Source organism: Porites lutea, chromosome 11 (assembly GCF_958299795.1).
Source record: "Porites lutea chromosome 11, jaPorLute2.1, whole genome shotgun sequence".
In the NCBI taxonomy this organism is placed as follows: Eukaryota; Metazoa; Cnidaria; class Anthozoa; order Scleractinia; family Poritidae; genus Porites; species Porites lutea.
This window is the reverse complement of record NC_133211.1, coordinates 11,363,642-11,384,590: the sequence shown is the minus strand read 5'-3', so window position 1 is coordinate 11,384,590 and position 20,949 is coordinate 11,363,642. Positions and strand designations below refer to the sequence as shown.

Below are 20,949 nucleotides of genomic sequence, written 5' to 3'. Positions count from 1 at the left end.
GGGTTATAAGAATTCCTTTAAACTTATTCGTTTTATGAAGGTTGGTGTTTCTAGAACCTCCACATTGATTCCCTCTGAGAAAGGGCTAGTGCTAAAAATGTTAGACTTTAAATCTCTTCACTATCAACTCAACAATTCACACATCCGCCTACTTTATATGCAGCACAAGAATTTCAATTACTGTATTTGTTCGATGAAGCGCTCTGAGCGCTTCTTAAATTTTGGACCTTGAGAGTAGGCGCTTATTCGAGGTGGACGCTTATTAAATTTTCGCAGTTTTCAGCAATAGTTATTAATTTTGCAAAAAAAACGTGAAGATGTTCCGGATGTTCCAAAGCAGAATTTTAACAGTTCATTGAAAGTTTCTTTAAAATGCTTAGAAAACTCGGTCTCCATGGATTCTCTTAGTTTAAATCTCATTGTCAGTGAGGTCACTGCTTTTTGTGGGGGGTGGTAGGTGGGCAGTTATTGGCCTTTCTTGCCTATAGGGTCGGCAGTTGTCCGAGGTTGGGCGCTTAATCGACTAAATATGGTATTTCAATTTCAATCCTGTATCTGTGTCCATGACAAGGGAGTTCATTCAACGTTTTACGTGGTCTATGTAACAAAGACGGTACCATATATTGTCAACCACAGGCTACAGAGATCCTCACAGATTATATGCTAGTAACCTGGCTAATCTGTTGCCAAATAACAACTGCATACAGCTTATCTCTCATAAATAATTATCATATTACACTTTGTGACAGTGAAAGAACCATAAAACAACTATTGTTACTATTTAAAACCACCTCTACTTTAATTATATTGTAACGTGTACTAACTCATTATCATATAGAGTTCTATGGTATAAGAGTCCTTGTCTCGAGTCCTTTTATTGAGTAAAGGACCCAGTGTCACTCTACAATGTTTCCCTAATTTCATTGATTCTATTCTTACTTAATGGATCTTAAGGTTTGTCGATTGGAATTCATTTCATTATTTAAAAATGGATCAATACCCTGTTAGCTAAGAGATGCTAATGAACAACACTCTGCATTCATTGTCAAGATCCCGGCCCAGTTGTTTGAAGGCGGATTAGTGCTTAGAGCGGTTTTCACTTGACTGTCGAAAGTAATTGAGGAATTGGTTTGGTTTTGGTTTTACTACGCCCTTTGGTTGGCTAGTGTATTTACTTTGGTTTTGGTTTTACGACAGTCAAGTGAAAACTGCTCTAACCCAGGGTTAAATTTAACCCGGGTTTCTTTTTCTTTTGTTCAAAAAGCATTTTCTCCAACAATTTTCTCTGTTATTTCTAAGAGCATCCAATCATCAACTTGTAGACAGAAAGAGTTAAACTGAATGTACTTTTTAAGCATTCAAATCTGATTTCAAATTTCACACTAACCCTGGGTTATCTTAACCTAGCTTTGAACAACCCGGCCCCAGGCAATACTTAAATACCTACTACTCTGTACACTGGGAGCAGTATAAAATTTCATGATGTGTTCATCCTTCAAACTGTTGTGCCCAACAGTCCAAAACAACTGTTCTAAGAAAAGTGGCTCTTTCTCGGGCAAAACTGCATGGGTTAAATATAAGTTAAACCGCCACTTATTTTGTTTGACATTTGTGTAATGGCATTGACATGACTCAGATAAAAATGAACAATAATAATATGAGAAAACATAGATATGATCTCACACATTAACTTGATTTCATTTGAAAAGCAGTGATGGTGTGTCTCAAAGGCAAAACAGTGATTTTTTACAATTTTCCACACTGTTGTGAGCCGGTTGACATTGATCTCTGGTACCCAGGATACAAATAATTCTATATAAAAGACACTTCTTTCGTCAGAATTTTAGATGCTGTCACATTCTCACTGTGTGCAAACTACAGTCAAAGAGAAGTAACCTTGTGAAAACTTCTTTCTTGGGATTATGGAGCAAAGAAGCAAAGACATACAGACCAAAAAAGTTTTGCAATTTTCTTGCCTGTAACTTTGGATTCTAGGATTACTTTGGTCCCTTAGTTTATCATCAGTCATGACAGTTCTGTGTTGTGTGCAATTCAGGTTCGAGCAAACTGCTGTGATATTACAGTATATGTTTGGAAATTACACAAAGCGTAATTCCACTGATTTCTCAAAAAACAATTCCCCAGTTTATGAAGAGTGTATAAACCATCTGTCAAATAAATCAGTTACAGAAATATTTCTATTGTGGATGGTGCTGTCCACTTTCTGAACAAACACAGACAGAAATACAAATAGATCACCAAATAATACCAGCATTAATGAGACAGAAAAGCTTTCTCTAAGACTAAATGCCTTCTATACTTTGTACCTGACATCCTGGAAAAGGCTACCGACACAGTAATGTCATCTACCTGTGTAAACTACCTGACTTTGTACAATGTACCTGCAAACAATATGTGAGTTCTGTATTATGAAGTATCCAAAAAGTGATAATAACTTAAGATGTTCAATGTACAATCTAATAATATTAATAGGACTAGGGATTTTAATCTTCAGCTGGGTTCCAATCCCCCTGTAGGGGTGGCATCTGGGGTATGTTTCTGAAATCAGAACAGATAAGTTAGCCCACAGTTAATTTCTATTGCCACGTAAAATCAAGCAATTTGCCCTGCCAATAATACAGTGTGATTACCTTTTTCTTTTTCTTTTCCTTCTTTTTCTTTTTTCTTTCACCGTCATCATGCTTTTTCTGAAACAAGAAATGAAAACCTAAGATAAAAACCTGCATTTTATAATAATTCATGTTTGTAGCAAGGACTAAATGCAAAGAGGAACAGAGATCTCCATAATCCGTCTACCTTAAAGAATCGAGACCTCCAAGAAATCATTTGCAACATAGTAGCATATGATAAAGATTGGAAGTTCTCTTACAATATGTACACTTTATTGGATACTGGAGAAGTACTCTGCTACAATGGTAATTCTGAAATTCATTCCTAAGAAAAATGTTTAAGCATTTTCAAAAGGCTCCTACTTGGCTAACCTGTTTTTTGTGTTTCTTTGAATCATGACTTCCCTCTGATTTTTCTGTTGAAAAATAAACATATTTATTGAAGCTACATATTATTATTTAGCACCAAACACTATCAATAAGGCTCTTGTTCAAAGTACAGTTATAAGCTAATCCAGGCTTAATACTGTATCTGAATTCAAATCTGAAAGAATTACAAAGCCAATTTGATTTTTAGATACACTTAAATGACTTACCAGTAAGCCCTCCACCCTAAATATAGGCCCCCTCCTGTATTGAATTAATAGCCCTTATACATGTTTACGTCAAATGAGCAAATTTCACCTTCAAACCTCATTTTGAAATTGTAAAGTTGGTAAGTTTTGCATAAAAGAATTCACGAGGCAACAAATTTGAAAAGAATATCCACAGACAAAGAGTGCAAATGCACCAAATTTTCCTTGCAAGAGAGGCTTGGTGGTGAAATTTGCTCGTCCGACGTAATCATGCATAAGGGCCATTCTATTTGTGAAGTTTTGAAGGTTAATTTTTAACCCAGACATGCAAAATGTATTTAGTTCATGCACTGGTTATAGCTTGTTTCAAAGCGGTTGTAAGACCCCCCTTTCCAGATATAAGCCTCTCCATTTTTTTTTAACATACCAGCAGAAGAGGATGCAGGCTTCTCTTGCTCAAGTTGCCGCAAACCTTGACCAACAGTTTCGCTATCTTTATTTCGTTCAGTATCTTGACTTTTGTGTTTCTTGTGTCTGTGTTTCTTCTTCACTGGGTGCTGACTCATGAAACGGAACTGCTCAGGGATCTAGAAAAATACAAAAAATTCTAGACAATAAAAGGCAATATGGCAGTGTTTCAGGCAGAGTTAAACAACACATGAGTAAATGGCCACTCCAGTAGAACCTTGATTATCTGGACTTGGCAGGACTGGGGTAAATAGTCAGGAAAATTCTAAATATTTAAAATTAATGATATCTTATTTGGAAAATAGAAGAAAAATGGAACCAAAAGAAATCCCTAGCTGTTTGATCCTCTGCCTACTTATTGTATTTACCTAGCAACTTGAAATCTTATAGCGACAACCCTGCATCTTTCAATGTTTGAATAGAAAAAACCCAGCAAATCATATTCTAAGATGGCCATGATTATTCATCATATTAAAAAAAAAACGGATCAAAAAGTAAAGAAGGGAAATCTGGTAAATTTAATTCCAGACAATTTTGAGGTTGGACTGTTTACTCATGTTTGAGCCTATTAGGTACACTTACTGGACCAGGATTTAAGCGAAATCCAGACAAAGAATGCCCAGTTAGCGGTAAAAGCTCTTTCCCACCAATAGGTGGCTTGTCAACCACAGAACGTAGACTGAAAACAGAAAATTAAATACCAAAAAATAAATATATATGTTACTTTGTAAGTGTAACACTTCTTTGACCTAAATTGGATAAAAAATTAGAATTGGTGTAGTACATGTACCATGTAACTCTGAAAGTGAATTGTGGAAGATTTTCCACTTGGTGCACAAATACTCCCAAAAAAGATAGAGATTCCTCAAATACTGGGAGGGTACCGGTCAGCGGTTACAGCCTGTGCAGATATGAAGGCACCTTAAGTGATCTAATGGCAGGCAAAGCAGAATGCCTAAAACAGCTTAATGTAGAAGATGACGTAACTCCTTAAGGGAGCAGATTACAGACTCTAATAACCCAGAGCTGGAAAGATTGCAGCTGCCATGATCAGTCACCACTGACCAGTGGTGAAGAATCCATATGAGCTGATATCACAAATCTGTCTTTTTAGTCAGAAGAATTAAAAAAAAAAAACCTTGAGCAAGTGCATGTGGTTACAGTTTTTATGTCTGTTGTACAGCAGTGATATTTTCTGGAAAACATATCATGCAACCTAACAGATACTACCCTTAGGCTTGTGACATACTATAATATTGCGCATTATTCCGACAAGTTCATATTAAATTACAGAATGTTCACCAAAACACTATACGGTAGTTATAGTTTCTCACACCACAACTGTAACCACAAAACATCTCACAATATATGTGGCACCAACCAAAAGAGTTAAATTGGCAACTAGGCAGTTTTCCCAGTTTATTGATAAAATTTGCACAGATACGTTATTCTAACTGTGCTTTTACACTGTATCAAGTACATGTGTCTCATGCTGTTAGAATAGACCATTTTACAGTTGCAAGCAGAAACAAGGCTGGGGTTGACCTTGTTTTGATTTAACCCTTCCTGCTTTATCATGTAAATCATGTGGTTCTTATGCTAACTAGTATTTTTTAAGCAGAATTTACATTAGAAAAGGGATGAGGTTTGTATCAAAACAAGATCAACCTCAGCCTCACGTACACTCAAAGCCTAGGACACTAAGCCCACAACTGAAACATGGCCTATTGGGGTATAAAATTAATAGCAGCCGCAATATCTGTAAAGCAATTTTCAATGTCTATTTACCTAGTTTCGGGTCCCCCCAGTTCATCTATAACACCTGAACAAAGAGAAAAGGAAAAAGGGAACACACTTGATTAGTCAGACCTGAAAATGCTCCAAAAGGCAATTGAGCCTGAGTAGTCTATGTTCCATATATATAAGGGGTTTTTCCTATGGGCAACCTCCATTATATTGGGTGGTTTTGCTTACCGCCTGTAATCACCTGTATCCATGTAGATATCCATGTCCCTTGTACTGTTTGTGATGTTATCAGTTTTAAGAATCAAGGACAACTTAGTCTTTGAACTTGTGCAGGGAGAAAAGAACTTTCAAAACATACCAGAATGAACACAAGCAAAAAATTTACCAAGCAATATTACTGCAAAAATAAAGTCAAACTTTAAGCCTTTAAGTAAAATATCGTAATAAAACTGATTCCAAACAATGTATTTGTCAGTACCTGATTTTAAGTTACTATGTGTTTGAGCAGTCATTCTACATACTTGATTTTGATAAATTTCTCGACTAAAGGGCTGCAAAAGTGGGAGTAGTTGTTTTACTAGTTGATTTGAATAGATATATTGACTAAAGGCAGAAACTCATAAGGGATTGAAACATGTAGCTCACGTTCCATGCTCGTTAATGTTCACAAGCATCAGATAAAGAGTTACATGTTTCAACACCTCATGAGTTTTCTGCAACAGGGAAATGGGACTGTGGGAGTGTGAACTGAGGATGAACTATTTCCTTGATTGCTGTCGGACCACAGGAGCAGTTGATGTGGTCAGGTATCTTGAAATTTAATTTGCAGATATTAAAAACTGTACATGCTTGCTCAGCATAAATGTAAATTTTGAGTAGGAAACTTCAGCATATTGTTTAATTGAAGCTTATAGTTTAGAGAAATCTGCATTTCTAAACTGACGCACCAAATTATCAGCTAAATATGTCACAAAAATTAAGCTTAACACAACATATTGCATTTGAACACTGAGAAAGTGTTTTAAAACAATTATTTGTTGAGCTTATTTAGGCTCATTTGGCCGATATGTGCTTAACTTATATTGAATTGCCATTTTCATTTATATACAGGGTAACGTAAGCCACGGGACAATAGATTTATGCACTTCCTTCTTCACATGTAGACTATGATTAAAGCATTGTGGAAGAAGCCTTACCAGGCAAATGCGGAAGAAACGAACTGAGACCTTCCTTCACCTTTTTGCCTTTTTGTGTCTGGTCGAAGCCATGTAAAAGGCTACCATTTGTTTCTAGCGGTGTGGCTGCAAAAAATAACGACGTTGAATGAAAAAAAACACTAAAATACTGTAACGCTATTCATACAAAAGTAACTTGTTATAAACTCACGAGGATCATCTCGTAAAAGGTAAAACGGAGAGGTCGTCGCTGATGGGGTTGGTGCTGAAGTTGTTGAAACCATTGTCGCTCGGAAATCCACGTTCAGAACTTCTCCATGTCTAAAGCGAGAAGACGTTACGTTCAATGTGGCGCTCTTACTTAAGGTGTTGGTTACATTGTTCAAAGTGTGACTTTGAAAGGAACTTTGTTTCACTAAATCTAACTGCTGTTTTCGAGGACAGCTTTCCATTCGTTTCTCAACGCCGCCATTAGAGACTGATTACCCCTGAGGCGTTGCGAGCGATCTTAGCAGCATCAACAACACGCGAGAACTCTCGCGACTGTCCATTTAGCGCGAATTACATCCTTCCCGCGTAATATGTAAGAACATTGTATTTCCTTGAAACTTAAGACTTAAACAAACTATTGATTTTATTTCTACTAGGTTCTTAAAATTTCTGTGACATCTCTGTCATATTTTGAGGTATCCGACGTCCGACCAAGCCTGTTTCGGAAGACTCGGAAGGAAGTCTGGATCCGACAAACGACAAGAATCTGGAGATACTTTATATTCAAACACTTTTGCGCCTTTTTGCGTCGGAAACGCCGATTCTCGATCTGTTCAAGTTTAGATAAAGCACCATGAGTATAAGTAGTAGAACTTCTCGTGGAATCGCAAGCAAAACTGCAGTTTCCTCAGAAGCTCACAAAGGTATTGTGATTTTTTTTTTCACTTGCTGTCACACTTGAGTTGTATGATTTCCGACCTCCTGAGAGACAGGAGGCGAAGCGATCACCGCCAGTTCAGTTACGATTTATAACCGGGGCTAAAATTTCTAAGTTTTAAATTAATTTAAACACTAACTCTTTTTCCTTTATTTCCATAACTGACGGATTTTGGGCAACGTTCTATTCACCCAAAGACCCGGTAAGTTAGAGTTCCAATTTTTGTGCGTATCCATGTGATGATTTCGTGCACTGCACGCTGAGCACAGCCTTTGGCTTGTTGTGTTCTTGTCTTAAACGATGAATTTAGCTTAAATACCCTACCCGTAACTCTTCTGTAGAGAGTACATGAGGCTAACAATCTTCCTTATTTGTGAAGTTGCTGAGAGATGGAAATCCTGCGATCAATGATGTGTTTATTTGTACAGCTGTAAAAATCGCGAACTTTCGGTCATTTTGTTTTGCATTCGAATTTTCCAAATTTTAATTCATGTCACTCAACGCGATTGAGAATTCAGTGCTTTTATCACGAAAGTTTTAAAGATGTTTGACACCCTAAGTTTGAACTAATTCTTTGTATACGTGGACGATTTGACTTTTTTCCCGCGATTACGTTAATTCAGTGAAATGGGAAGTTGATATTTGCATTTCATATAAATTTTCCTCCTATAATCTGCGATCGGAATTCAATTACATCCGCACTGCGTCAAGTATGGACCTTGCGGTTGGATTTTAATCCTATTAAAGAGTCCTTTTCTAAAAGCACTTTTTTATCCGATGTCATTCATTGTATAGTTGACCACTCTGACGCAGAATTTGCACCGAAAAAAAATTCATTCTGTTCTTTTGTCTCTAATTATTGAAGATCGACGAAATAAGTAGCCACCTTGTTAAGTGCGGATGTTGTTAAGGCGGGGGGGGGGGGGGGAGGGTCGAAAAGTAGTTGGAGGTGTGCGCCTTTATGCCTTTAGTTCGTTGAACCCTCTTTGTAACAAAAACAGCTATTGCCAGAGTATTTTATCCATTGCAGTTTCAAAAATAATTATATTAGACATAAGGGTTGTGCCAATTATTCTATTCTTTCTATTCTTGATACCCAACCTATCACTGACCTTGTCACTGAAACCCCCCACTTAAGACACAGCAATAATATTATTTCATTGGTGAGCCTCAAGGGGCAGTAGAATTTATAGAAGCAATATCAATTATTATATTGCTTTTCCAATTTCCACATTTCTTTTGTTACCATGTTTTGTTAGAATAAATTGGTATCAACTTGCTTAAAACACAGACACTGGTGCCAATTTTGCTTCACTTGTAATCTGATTACACACTGATTTGAGTGTCCCTTATTGCTATTAATTGGTAACTTTGCTTACTAAATGTTAATAACACCATAATTCTACTTACCGGTAATTAAACTAGCTAAAAAATTCCCAGTGAAAGTTTTCTCTGAGGGCAGAGGAATTATTGTTACTATGCATGGTATGTTTTAAAATGTAAAAATCATTTTCCTTTTAAGGTGGACGTCTCTAACTTAAATTCATAAGCATGTTTTCAAGGTGCCTTACCTGAACAAGCTATTTTTAGACTTGATTTCACTTATTTTCATTGCTGAATATAACCAATAGATTGTACTCTCAAATGAATCCAGTTTTGAAAATGGCATGGTACAACCAGTCTTGTTAAAACCTAAACAGTGGCAAATGTAATGTTTTTGTTGTTTAATAGTCACAAATAAGGTGCTTCTTATAACCTCAACCTGTCCATAACTTAAGGTTTCTGTACAGGTTTGCTGTTTTGTTTGTTTAAAATGTCTAAATGGACATAAAATATTATAAAGTACTCTCAAAGATGTTGCAACCAAGATTAATTTACCAAAGTGCAACTGTTATATTTATCGAAAATGAAATTTATTGTTTTGCGTTACAATGTTATTTGCAAATGCCTCTCTAGCAATGAGCTTGCCTCAATTGACATGCATAGAAGATACAAGGTCATGTTGTGGCATATTTTCTGTTCTCTTCACAGGAACCTGGTTATGTTGGTTTTGCTAACCTCCCTAACCAAGTCCATAGAAAATCTGTGAAGAAAGGGTTTGAGTTTACCCTTATGGTTGTTGGTGAGTGCTGTGCAAGAAACAATCTCAAATTAACTCATTATCGTTATACGGCATAAAACTCTCACCTGTCTAAAGTGACTATAGCTTTTGACTTGGATGATCAAAGAACTTGTAACACACGCATCTGGCTGGATGAATATAAATGTTTAAGGCATGTGATAAATAAGTTTTGCTACAAGCTGTGATAGTCCATCAGGAAACCTGTTGTTTTTGATACATGTTGTTTCGATACAAACTCAAGCAGCGAAACATTATTGCACAATACATCTGTATTTTCAATCACTTATTAGTCCATATATATAGTAGGCTATTGAGGGAACTTTGATTGATACATTTTTTTTTTGCTAGACCTAATTAAGACCAGGCTATTCCCTTCTTCCAGCAAACAAGATCACTACCATTGAACTTTTTTAGTTTGAATGTCTTTTGTTACTGATGCATGATATTTATCATCAAACCATGACAAGAAGCTTGTTTTCCCTTCCATTTGAAAACTTAAATCATCAAACAGATGAGTTTTGACCCTGCAGTATACTTAATACCATCTAAATGGTTCTTCACCTCTAATAATATCGATAATTTTTTTAAGTAACTGATTTTTATAACCGATTTTTTGCTATTCCAGGTGAGTCTGGTTTGGGAAAGTCAACCCTTGTAGATAGCTTGTTTCTTACTGACTTATATGATGAGACAGCAATTCCTAAAGCAGTTGGTATGTATAAATAACTTCTGAATGTAAAACCTAATCATTGGTGGAACTAGGGAGGGGCCCAAGGTCAGGACCCCTTTGTCTGACAGACCCAAAATGAGGTCTACAGAGCCAATGTGCCAACTGAAGATAACGCTGTTTTGGCTAAAGGGAAGCCTATCTCCCTTTATTTAAAATGTCTGACACCTTTAACCCTTCCACCTCAATTTATCATTTTTTCTTTAAATAGTCTGGTTTTCCTTTGATGGCAAGCTGATTAGGATTGAAATATTCGTAAGGGTGGGCAGGGAAAGCTAGGAGGTCTTCGACTGATACTAAGACTTGTTAATTGTACCAAAGTGTGTGACCTCCTTTGGGAGATTAGATAAATAAGTTCCCTCTCACCCCAACGGAAGACGTATACCTCCTTGTACAAGCACACTGTCTTGTTTTATCCTTAATTTGAAATTAGAGCTGCCTAGTGATTCTGGTAATTACGTTCCTCTAGGTCTAAGTACCTCTAGCCTCAAGGGAAAGGTGAAGTCCTGATTCAGTTCTAACAGGTTATATATTCTGGCTAGAATGATGAGGGTGTGGAAAATGATTGTTTTATTATTTGGGCTTTGCAGATCGTATTCACCAGACAGTACAAATTGAAACCAATACTGTAGAAATTGAAGAGAAAGGTATCAGGTTGAGATTAACAGTGGTAGACACTCCAGGATTTGCTGATGCTGTAGACAATACAGATTGGTAGGACTTCTCTTAATCTGATACTTACATACGGTAAACTGCCGCTTAATTATAAGTCTCCACATATAATCCCTCTCAGGTATAGGCCCATCTACCTGTAAATATAAAAATACTTCCAATTATAAGCCCCCCCCCCCCTTGATATAAGGCCCCATCTAGCTTGTATTGAAATGAACTGGATTTATTGTGACATCTTGAAGCTTAATTAAAAACCAGTAAATAAAAAACATATCTTAATCAGCACTGCTATAGCTTGTGTCGAAGTACTTTTCTGGTCCGGTTGTAAGTCCCACTCCTTATGAGGACCTATAAGTCCAGGGCTTATTAGCATCCATTTACGTTTTTCTGTCACTAGCAAGGAAATTTGAAAATTTAGACATCACTTAAGGAGAGTGCACTGTAGCATGTCTTGCTTGATGAATTTGTATTTAAAGGTACTATATGTAGCTGTTAGAAATTGGAATAGCTTTCCCAAGATTGATGAAGGAATATTGTTCTGTATGCTTATATTTGAAGCCATTAATTGGAGACAAATATAAGAATGTTTTTTTTTCTTGTACTGTATAGTTGGCAAGCTGTAACTAACTACATTGACCAACAGTACGAGACTTACCTGCAAGATGAATCAGGCCTTAATCGACGGCACATAGTAGACAACAGAGTTCACTGCTGTCTTTATTTTATATGTCCACATGGTCATGGGTTGGTATTTGCATTTGTTGTAGATTTTTTACGTTGGATAGCAAATTTTGCTAGTTATGTAGAGTGTGTACTTCTGCATTTGTGGTCTCTTTTCGTGGACAGTCACCATTACTTCTAATCATCAATTCTTTTTGTGCAATCACTGTTTCAGTCATCATCAACTGATCTCATCCACAAGAATCAGAATCGTCATTATCACTTTGATATTAGCCATCGTCATTATTGTTACCCGTGACCCCTGTATCCACCTTCCCATCACTATGACGTTCACTGCCATCGTCATAAATCACCCCATGGTGGTTATCTTGACCTTCAACATCATCACTGTTATCATCATCATCATCATCATCATCATCGTTATCACTTTCACCATGCCTTCAGAGAATCATAAACTAACCCTTCTCCAGATTTTTGCAAAACAGATTATTAATAACAAATTATTGCCCTGCTGAGCCTCTCTGGCAAACAAAATACATTCAAACCCACAACCGTCACCTTGGGGGTGGAGGAAAGTGGCCATTTTAGTGAGGTGGTTATAGTATAGATGTTCAGAACATGAGTGAATGTATCCGTTGTAGATAAAATCATTTTTTGTGAGGTTAAACCAGAATTTCCATTGTCTCCTCTGAAAAATCAGGGCTATCAAACAAATCCTGAACCAAACTAGGTTGAATTATGTTTTAACTTAAGAGTGGATTTTACCCACAAAATAATCCATAGGGAAAAACAAAAGTGGGCATTATGGAGAAGTGGGAGTTAGCAGAGATTCCATTTTGATAAAAGAAAAGGAACAGAAACAAACAGAGATCTCCTTGAGTCTCTGTTTTTCTAGTACTTCTTGCTCCTTACCATTCAAGCTCTTAAGAAAGTTTTATCTCATTGGTACTAATATTATTGCTGGCATTGTGTTTTGTCCTTTTTCTAAGCCTAAAACCAATAGACATCACGTTCATGAGAATGTTACACACCAAGGTTAACATAGTTCCTGTTATAGCCAAAGCTGATTGTTTAACAAAATTCGAAATGCAAAGACTTAAAAGAAAGGTGAGAGAGTAGTCAACTTTGTTTTTCATACATGTATGTGTAGTGGTGGCCCAGGTACCCCAGGCTTAAAACGATAATTTGAGTGTCTCAAAGTATTTTGTGTAGCGGGGGTCTTTTTGAGAACTAATCTAACTTAAATGGGATACAAACTGAGAGAGCACCTTAGTCAAGAAACTGGTTATCAGGTAGGAAATATCATTCATCTGTTAAAGATGTCCTTGTCGGTTGCATACATGGTTCATACCTGCTGTAAGTCTCATGTATCTGTAGGGTGATCAGAGAGACTTGAGACAGCTTTTCTCTTCAATATTGTTCCCGGAGCTTGGGGTACCTGTGGTGGTAAAAGGCAACAAGTTAAAGACAATCCTTTTAAAAATTGCTAAAGAAATGCAAGTACTTCCCTGAAATATCATTTTTTATGGCGCCACCTTACAAGACCTTAAAGACATAATTTTTATCCACAGACTCTTAAGCTACAACAAGTTACAAAAAGTGTGAGACACTACGACGAAAAACCGGCCTTTTTTTCTTTACTTCGCTGCTAGTCAGGCAGTTTAAGCCAAAGTAAGGTACAGTGTCTCAAGTAGTTTTGCAACTGGTTGTAGCAATGTAGCAAGCTACCTTTACAGCCGGGGTTTACGTTATTAGTGAGCTTATGCAAAGACGTTTTTGGCGATGCACGTCAACCGGAAGTGAACTGTATCCATTTATGGGTAGTTCTTCCCTTATTTTCGGTCAAATCGCCTTTATGAGACTATAGACGCTTAGCAATACAAATTTGGAAGTGTTGTGGTAAATTGAAAGAGATAGGGGTTCACTTCCAGTTGATGTGCTTCGCTAAAAAACGCCTTTGCTTTCGCTCCTTTATGTCGCGTAAAGGGCTACATGCTAAGTTCAAAATTTTGACTCTTTTGTTACCAGGTCCTAGACGAAATTGACGAACATGGTATCAAGATTTACTCATTTCCAGATTGCGACAGCGAAGATGATGAGGAATTTGTTGAGATAAACCAGGAATTGAAGGTAGAAATTCCAGTATTCCCTTTATCTTAAAAGTTCAGCAAATCGAAATTACTATACCCTAGAGAAGTGAAGAATTAAAACGTGACTGAAACGACGCTCTAAGTCAAGAAATGACCCACGAAAAACATTTCACATGCGTGCAGCTTTCGTCATAAAATGAATAACTTTGCCCAATACAAATTACCTGGGACCGCTTTATAATCTCGTTTTAAAACAAAATTTATTTAGGCCTGAATTAAAACCAGACAAACTCTTTCTTTTCAAATAAGTAATCATTTAAAAGTCAGTTTGCAACATCACACAAGAAGCTTCAACTAACTTTTACCTGGATTGTCAAAGGCGAACTTGGCTTTCGCCTTTAAAGTCACCGAATAATATGAGAGTTGCAATAATTTTTTTGCTCTTAGCGATTCTTAAAACTTTATTACTTACTTGTATATGTTCAGTTTTCTTTATAAAGAACGCCGGTGGGCATACGATTTCCTGGCAAAAAAAACTCAGTTTGACAGGCTTTTTACCGCCAAAAACGCGGCGTGCAAATTGAATGTGACCTTTGAAATGGGCCCTTTGCACGAGACGGTCACATGATACAAAAATCACCTTCCTGGATGGCAAATGGCGCAGTGGGACCTTGAAAAGAAAGGTTATGAGCTTTTTGAATAAGGTTACCGTAAAATTCCGAAAATAAGCCCCTCGATGTATGAGCCCTTCCAAATATAAGCCCCTCAAAATCGTAACGCAAAAATCCCTCCGTTAAATCGCTCCTCCGAATATAAGCCCCCCGGGGGGCTTGTACTTGGAATTTGCCCTCGAATACAAAGTAAAACAAAGCGAAAATGGTAAATTTCCTTCCCACTACAAGCCAGCCCAATCGATTTTGAAACGCAAATTTCTCTCCGTACATAAGCCCCTCCAAAAATAAGCCCCTCAAAAAGGGCCTTTGAAAAATATAAGCCCGGGGCTTATTTTCGGAATTTTACGGTATCTCTTTGTTTTTCTTGCCCCTCTGCGTCGTTTGCCATGACCGTATCATGCAAAATGCCCATTGGTTACATGGAAAGTGGAAAAGAAAAACGTCACTATTCAGTTACCAGGTCACATCTCTTATAGTCTCTGCTCTATGTCTGTTCATATCTTTTTTCAGGGTAGTATTCCTTTTGCTGTGATAGGCAGTAACACAATAACGGACGTCCGAGGCAAACAAGTACGAGTTAGGCAGTACCCCTGGGGAATGGCAGAAGGTTTGTTAATTCAGTCCCACTCAATCTCCACATTTGCAAACTTTGTCAATATTATTTATAAACGCAGACACGTTCTTTAAGTTTATAACAGGGAGCTTAATCAAAGGCGTTTTTGAGGGACACACCTTAACGGGAAGTGGACTTTTTGCAGTCTTAGGCTGTGGTTTTGCGCAGCAAATTGTCGCTGTAAGAGTGAAAACACTTCACAGTAAGTGGCGCCATTGCATATTAAAAGAGAAAAAGCCCCACCTTCCGGTTGTCATGTGTCGCTCAAAAACGGCTTTGCGTAAGCTTCCTTTTATGTCCTCATCATGACAGTAGCCGGTGCGAGCGTGATGCGCATGTCTATAGAGAGGAGAAGTGTGACGTCACGTTACCATGGAAGCAAAATTTTGGGGTGACAACAGAAGGGAGCTTAGGCGCAACGATGGCGACGGCAACGAGAATGGCAAAAAAGCAATAGGTTTAGATAAAAGCAAAACAACAACTTTGCACGTGCATCACGCTTTTTTGTACATTTCTTAGCCGTCATTGCACGACTGCGACGCCCCCTTCATGGAGTAGGTAACCACAACACACAAAAATTTTCTTTTCCTTTTTGTAAACTTAGATACCGTACTTTCGGATTCAACCCTGAAATTTCGCCAACATTTGACAAATTAAATGAAACTGAATAATATCGATGAAGTTTCAAACAGTGCGACTGCACTTTTATGTGACGTTTTCGGTTTGTTGTCATCCAGAAATTTTGCTATTATGGCAACGTGACGTAACGACTTCTCCTCTCTATTGAAAGGTATGGCAGTGAGTATGGCAGCTTTAGACTGGGTCGGTGTTGTGTTGAATTGCATTTTGGGACTGTTTTGGGGGGTGAATGTAATAGAACTACTCAAAGGAACTACTCGTGGTATAGCCTGAGAAAAGGGCCGACATTTCGTGACGCCACCACTGGTTTCGGTTTCCCACGAGAAACGAGCGAAGAATTTCCGATGGCGCTTCATTACCTTTATCTGGGTAGTGCTTCTAATACTATTGGTTTTAAATTTGCTTTATCCAATCAGAAGAACTACCCAGATCCGGGTAGTGACGCGTCATCAGTATGGAATTTCTGCGCTCGTTTCTCAGACATCATTTCGCCGGGAAACCAGTGGTGGTGTCGCGAATTGTCGGCTGTTTTCTCAGGCTGCTCGTAGTAGACAATTGAAAATGCGCTAGTGTCCCCAAAACAGTCCCATCTCCCATAGGACAAATTGACACAACAACAACCCAGTCACACTAGTAACCAGAAAATGGGCATTGGTCAGGAACCATAAAAACGTGCTTCTTACTTGTGTTCATTTGCAGTTGAAAACCCCGAGCACTGTGACTTTATCAAGCTTAGAAACATGTTGATCAGGTGAGCGAGAGACCTTACATTACTTTACGCTTGCAACTAATTTAAAGTTCCCGCACAAACTGCGCTGATTTTCTTTGCGATGCTCTATACTTGAAAGATAAATTAATCAAGTGACGCTGCTATGTTTGTTGTTTCACTCCAACATGACGACGGAGTAGCGTTGTTGGGTTCGTGCTCTCGAATACAATTTTGTTGGTTGATCTGCTTGTGAACTCTCGTGATATGTTGCAATTTGCCAAACTCTTGCTAATGTCTTTATCGGGTGTCGATTCTGAGATTGAACATGTTTGATTCCTCCAGACACCGTCGTGCAACGAAGGGTCGATTGTACGATGGCCTTAGGGACTTGAGTCGTGTTTTTTCAATAAAATGATTTCACTACAGTTAATTGGGATACACCAAACGGGCCCTTATTTAGGGATAAGCCCAAACGACACAACGCCCAATTTCTCTTCAGTTCCTTCCCCTTTCTATCCTTTCACTGGTATTCCTGTTCAAGGGAAAAGGAATGTTATATCTCATTGTGCTTTCTTGTCGTGTCCTTTTGCTAAGAGTAAATCTCACCGATTTCGTTTTCAGAACACACATGCAGGATTTGAAAGATGTCACACAAGAAGTGCATTACGAAAATTACAGAGCGGAGCGTTTGTCGCGAGAGGGGCAAGGGCCCCCCTCACCTCGTAAAACTATAGAGGCAATGTATGTAAACCGTTTTCCATAACGTGTCCTTCATATTTAATCGAGGCCCGGTGGCAACTTTAGATCCGTGAAAAATAAATGATCTTTTCAAATTTCTTGTTTTAGGAAACGCAAAACGGGAAGTTTTGAGCCGGAACAGGTGGATGCAGCCAACATTTCGGAAAAGGATCGAATGTTAAAAGAAAAGGAAGCCGAGGTATTTAGCAACTTGATATATTGTTTCGCCCAATGTAAGGGAATCTTAGACTGTCTTGGATTCTGGATTCCACTCGGAATTCAAGTACTGTTTTCCGGATTCCAATCCTTAGTGGGATTCCGGATTCCTTGAGCTGTATTCCAGATTGCCTTTTTGGGTGAATTTTTTACTGTAGAGGATGGAATGTAAATCCCAAACGTGGTAGTATTTTTTCCTTCCTCTCCAAAAATTCCCCCCTGAACTTATGTTTTCCAAGACCAGACGTTTTTGATCCCCTGGGGAACAACAGACGCGAAAGTTGCGAAAGTTCAAGTTTTGTAGGTTATATATCGCCGGTGCCTCCCAAGGGGTTTTGAGCGTTCCAATTTTTGACGCCTTTCATCCGATCAGGAAAAAAAAAACATTTCTTTTCAACAATAGACCTTTTTACCGATACGGCGGCCATATTGAATTATTTCGATTTAAGGAGTAATATAGGATGCCCAGGGGGCAAGAGCACATTTCGTTTGTATTTTCAAGCGCTTTTCGGGACATTTTTTCTTAAAGTATTCTTAGAATAAGATTGTAATGGTAAAAAAGATCCTTGTGCCGTGTTTGGATGTAAAAATGATCGCCTTTTTCTAGTCTAGTATTAGAAATGTGGTCTTTCGGGAAAAGGCGATCATTATTACATCAAAACACGGCACAAGGATCCTTTTTCCCATTACAATCTTATTCTAAGAAAACTTTAAGAAAAAATGTCCGGAAATGCGCTCGAAAATACAAACGAAATGTGTTCATACCGCCTGGACATCCTATAATACTCCTTAAATCGAATTGACTTAATATGGCCGCCGTATCGATAAAAAGGTCTATTAGCAGCTGAACTAAAAACAGGATTTGGCGCCATATCTGGCGGGCCCGTGGTTTGTTACAGCGAATGGAATTTTTTCCTTCGAGAAATGTGAGTTCTTAGAAAATGTTGGACTAAATTACTTGGCATTAACGATAAAGTAGCTTCCTTGAGTTAAACTTGCATTTTTTTTTCTTTCAGTTGCGACGAATGCAAGAAATGGTACTTCAAATGCAGAAAGAGATGGCGAAACAAAAAGCAGTAGGCCAAGATGAAAAAATGTAAAGCCTCTACTGTATTCAGGGACCATTCTAGTATATAATTATAATGTAATGAAGTACATGAATTACTGAATTTGCGCGATGTGTAAAGGCTGTCGTCGAGCGTTTGCTTTATCATTTTGGCCTTCATTCTGCTCTTTTCCTGGTTCACAGATCTCTTTTGACAGCCTGCAAAACTGAAATCATATGATCCTAGACTGCGTCGCAGCGCTGGCCTTTTGAATAGACTTTTGACTTCGTCGCTCGCTCGGGCGACTTCGCAACCTGAAAAGCTCGCTTTGCTCCCTTTACTGCTTTTTCTGTGGTGGAACTCGTGAGGACGTCTTGAGGAAAGTCTAGAGTTTAAAGGAGGAGGGAAAAGGGGCACCTGCCACTCAGTCTAATATGACCTACGCTTGTTTTCTTTTATTGCAATGTATCTTCCCTTTCGTGTTGGCTGGTACCTGTTGGCTGTGCTACAGTCAGACCAACCTCGTTCCCAGGGTTCTCTCCTAGGGGTTGCTGTCAGACCATCCTAGTTCTCTTTTAGTCAGGGGCACCCAACGACGGTTTCCTCCTAAATACATTGACAACACTTTTTAGGCTATCCAGAGTATTTTTAGATGTCTAGAAATGCGTTCTACGCGGCACTATAGAATTTGCATCTGCTCGGTCATCCTAGGGGAACCTGAGTCTTTTCGAAATTACAACGGCTTCAGTGTTATTTTTCCGAAAATTCTAGATGCAATTTGACGTATTACGAAAGTGAGACATTTTCTAATTTCTCTCTCCATTGCATTTTTGAGTACAAAAATTTTTGGTTTCCTTTTTTGTACGAAAAATAGCCTAACCTGGAAGTGAAATGTGAAAATTAAACTGCAGAAAATCGAAGGGAATTTATTAGTTAAGCGTCGAAAATTGTACATGAATGGAAGGGTCATCTAGAAAATTTTAGCCGTCCTCATGTAATAGAAAATTCTGCTCAATATTTGCTTCTCAGAACAGATATTTTACAGAAAACAGCCCGAGTCGTTAGGTGCCCTTGATTAGTTTTTAAACAAATATTATTAGCAACCGCCAAAGGACCTTCACACCCATAGGGAACCGTTGATAGACAGTGAAATGGAATCTTGCAACAGTACAGTAAAGAGAGAAATCAGTACCAGAAATCCTTTGGCTATATCTTACGGTTTGTAATAAAAATCAAGGCGATTCTGGGGAAATTATCAAACAAATTTCAGAGGGTTTAAGACTCCCACAAACCTCTTATATATAGAAATATATACAACAATTAGTCATCAAGGCAAAGCTATTTGGCTTATATTCGATTCCAGAGTTATTTTATATTTAAGGCGATACTTAATGCAAACCTGTATAGTATTGGATATATGTTTAATGTTTCTCGTATTGTGGACAATCTCTTCATGGTACAAAAAAAGAATCTCGTTAGTTTTCAAGAACAAACTAAATGTCTCTTCAATTGTAGGTAGCCACAAATATAATAATAAAAAATTGATAGATCTCTAAAATGTAAATTTTTCCTACTTTGTTAATGAAAAAATAAAAGTGGTGCGTACCCTAGAGAAGTAGTGTATTTCTAAAGTTAGTCTGGTGCCGTTGTTTTTAATATATATTCTCTAGATAACAACGTCGTACTCTAGCCTCCCACGCGGGCGATCTCAGAGGTTCGTCACGCGTTCCTGCCCCACGAACGTTGGGGAGGATTGCGTGACGAGCCAAAAGAACGTCTTCGTGGGATGGTAACACTTACATGGTGCCATTCCTCACCGTATCGTTAATGGCCTGCTGCATGGTCCCTCGCGCTTCGTCACCATTCACGTGCGTTTTGCTGGCCTCTGAGCGAAAAACGAAGCGCCTGGGGTGGGGGAAGGTTCATTTTTATCTTTACCCAGATGCCACTCTCTCTTTGCTCGTGGGCGATTGGCTCTGGTTTATACTGTAGTTCATTCGGTAGGTTATTTTAGAATCATACGTTACGTGTTATTGCTTCATTTCATTTGTATTTGACGGTAATCCTACGTATTCCAAGTCTTTCAAGACTAGAATCTGGGAGGCAGGACATATATTATTCAGAGGGACTTACCACGGAGGCTTTGATCAATCTCTACTGCTTATGGGTCGATCGTTGCCAGTCAAAGCCCGGCTACGTTCACTTCCGTTTAGAGAATGGAGGTCGCCATTCCGACCCTGTTAGATATGCTGTAACGGCGTCAAGTAAAAGACTTATTAGGCTGATTTAGCAACAGAACGGGAACGTCATTTGACGTCGGCGCGCGCAAATCAAACAACTGGCTTGACCAATGGCAGAGCGAGAAATTGGGAACCGGAAGTCGAGTTTAGTCTTTTTCACGCGCTTTTCCGTCGTCAAATGACGTTCACGTTCTGTTGCTAAATCAAATTATTAATCACTACACGTCCATACACGATGGCCTACAATGGGTCAAAAGACG

The 20,949-nt window shown here is 38.3% G+C and overlaps 2 protein-coding genes across 3 annotated transcripts; one reads left to right on the top strand and one right to left on the bottom strand.

The window, feature by feature from the left end:
- Positions 1-708: 708 nt before the first annotated feature.
- LOC140952338 (uncharacterized) lies at positions 709-7,126 on the bottom strand. 2 transcript variants are annotated; one of them, XM_073401760.1, is made up of 8 exons: positions 6,806-7,126; positions 6,616-6,720; positions 5,462-5,495; positions 4,256-4,352; positions 3,633-3,792; positions 3,003-3,046; positions 2,652-2,708; positions 709-2,402 (listed from the first exon to the last, which is right to left on the bottom strand). In XM_073401760.1, exons 1-8 carry the CDS (start codon positions 7,044-7,046, stop codon positions 2,367-2,369), a joined length of 774 nt encoding a protein of 257 aa, XP_073257861.1. In that variant the 5' UTR covers positions 7,047-7,126; the 3' UTR covers positions 709-2,366. The 2 variants fall into 2 exon arrangements, with proteins under 2 accessions (XP_073257861.1, XP_073257860.1); XM_073401759.1 differs by having other exon boundaries at positions 709-2,559; positions 6,806-7,122.
- Positions 7,127-7,339: 213 nt separating this feature from the next.
- On the top strand, positions 7,340-20,064 carry LOC140951964 (septin-1-like). The gene is made up of 12 exons (XM_073401350.1): positions 7,340-7,724; positions 9,554-9,644; positions 10,270-10,356; positions 10,962-11,085; positions 11,653-11,787; positions 12,714-12,831; positions 13,753-13,854; positions 14,999-15,095; positions 16,440-16,491; positions 17,071-17,190; positions 17,296-17,386; positions 18,420-20,064. The coding sequence occupies exons 2-12, from the start codon at positions 9,635-9,637 to the stop codon at positions 18,501-18,503; spliced, it is 1,020 nt and encodes a 339-aa protein (XP_073257451.1). The 5' UTR covers positions 7,340-7,724; positions 9,554-9,634; the 3' UTR covers positions 18,504-20,064.
- Positions 20,065-20,949: the final 885 nt, after the last annotated feature.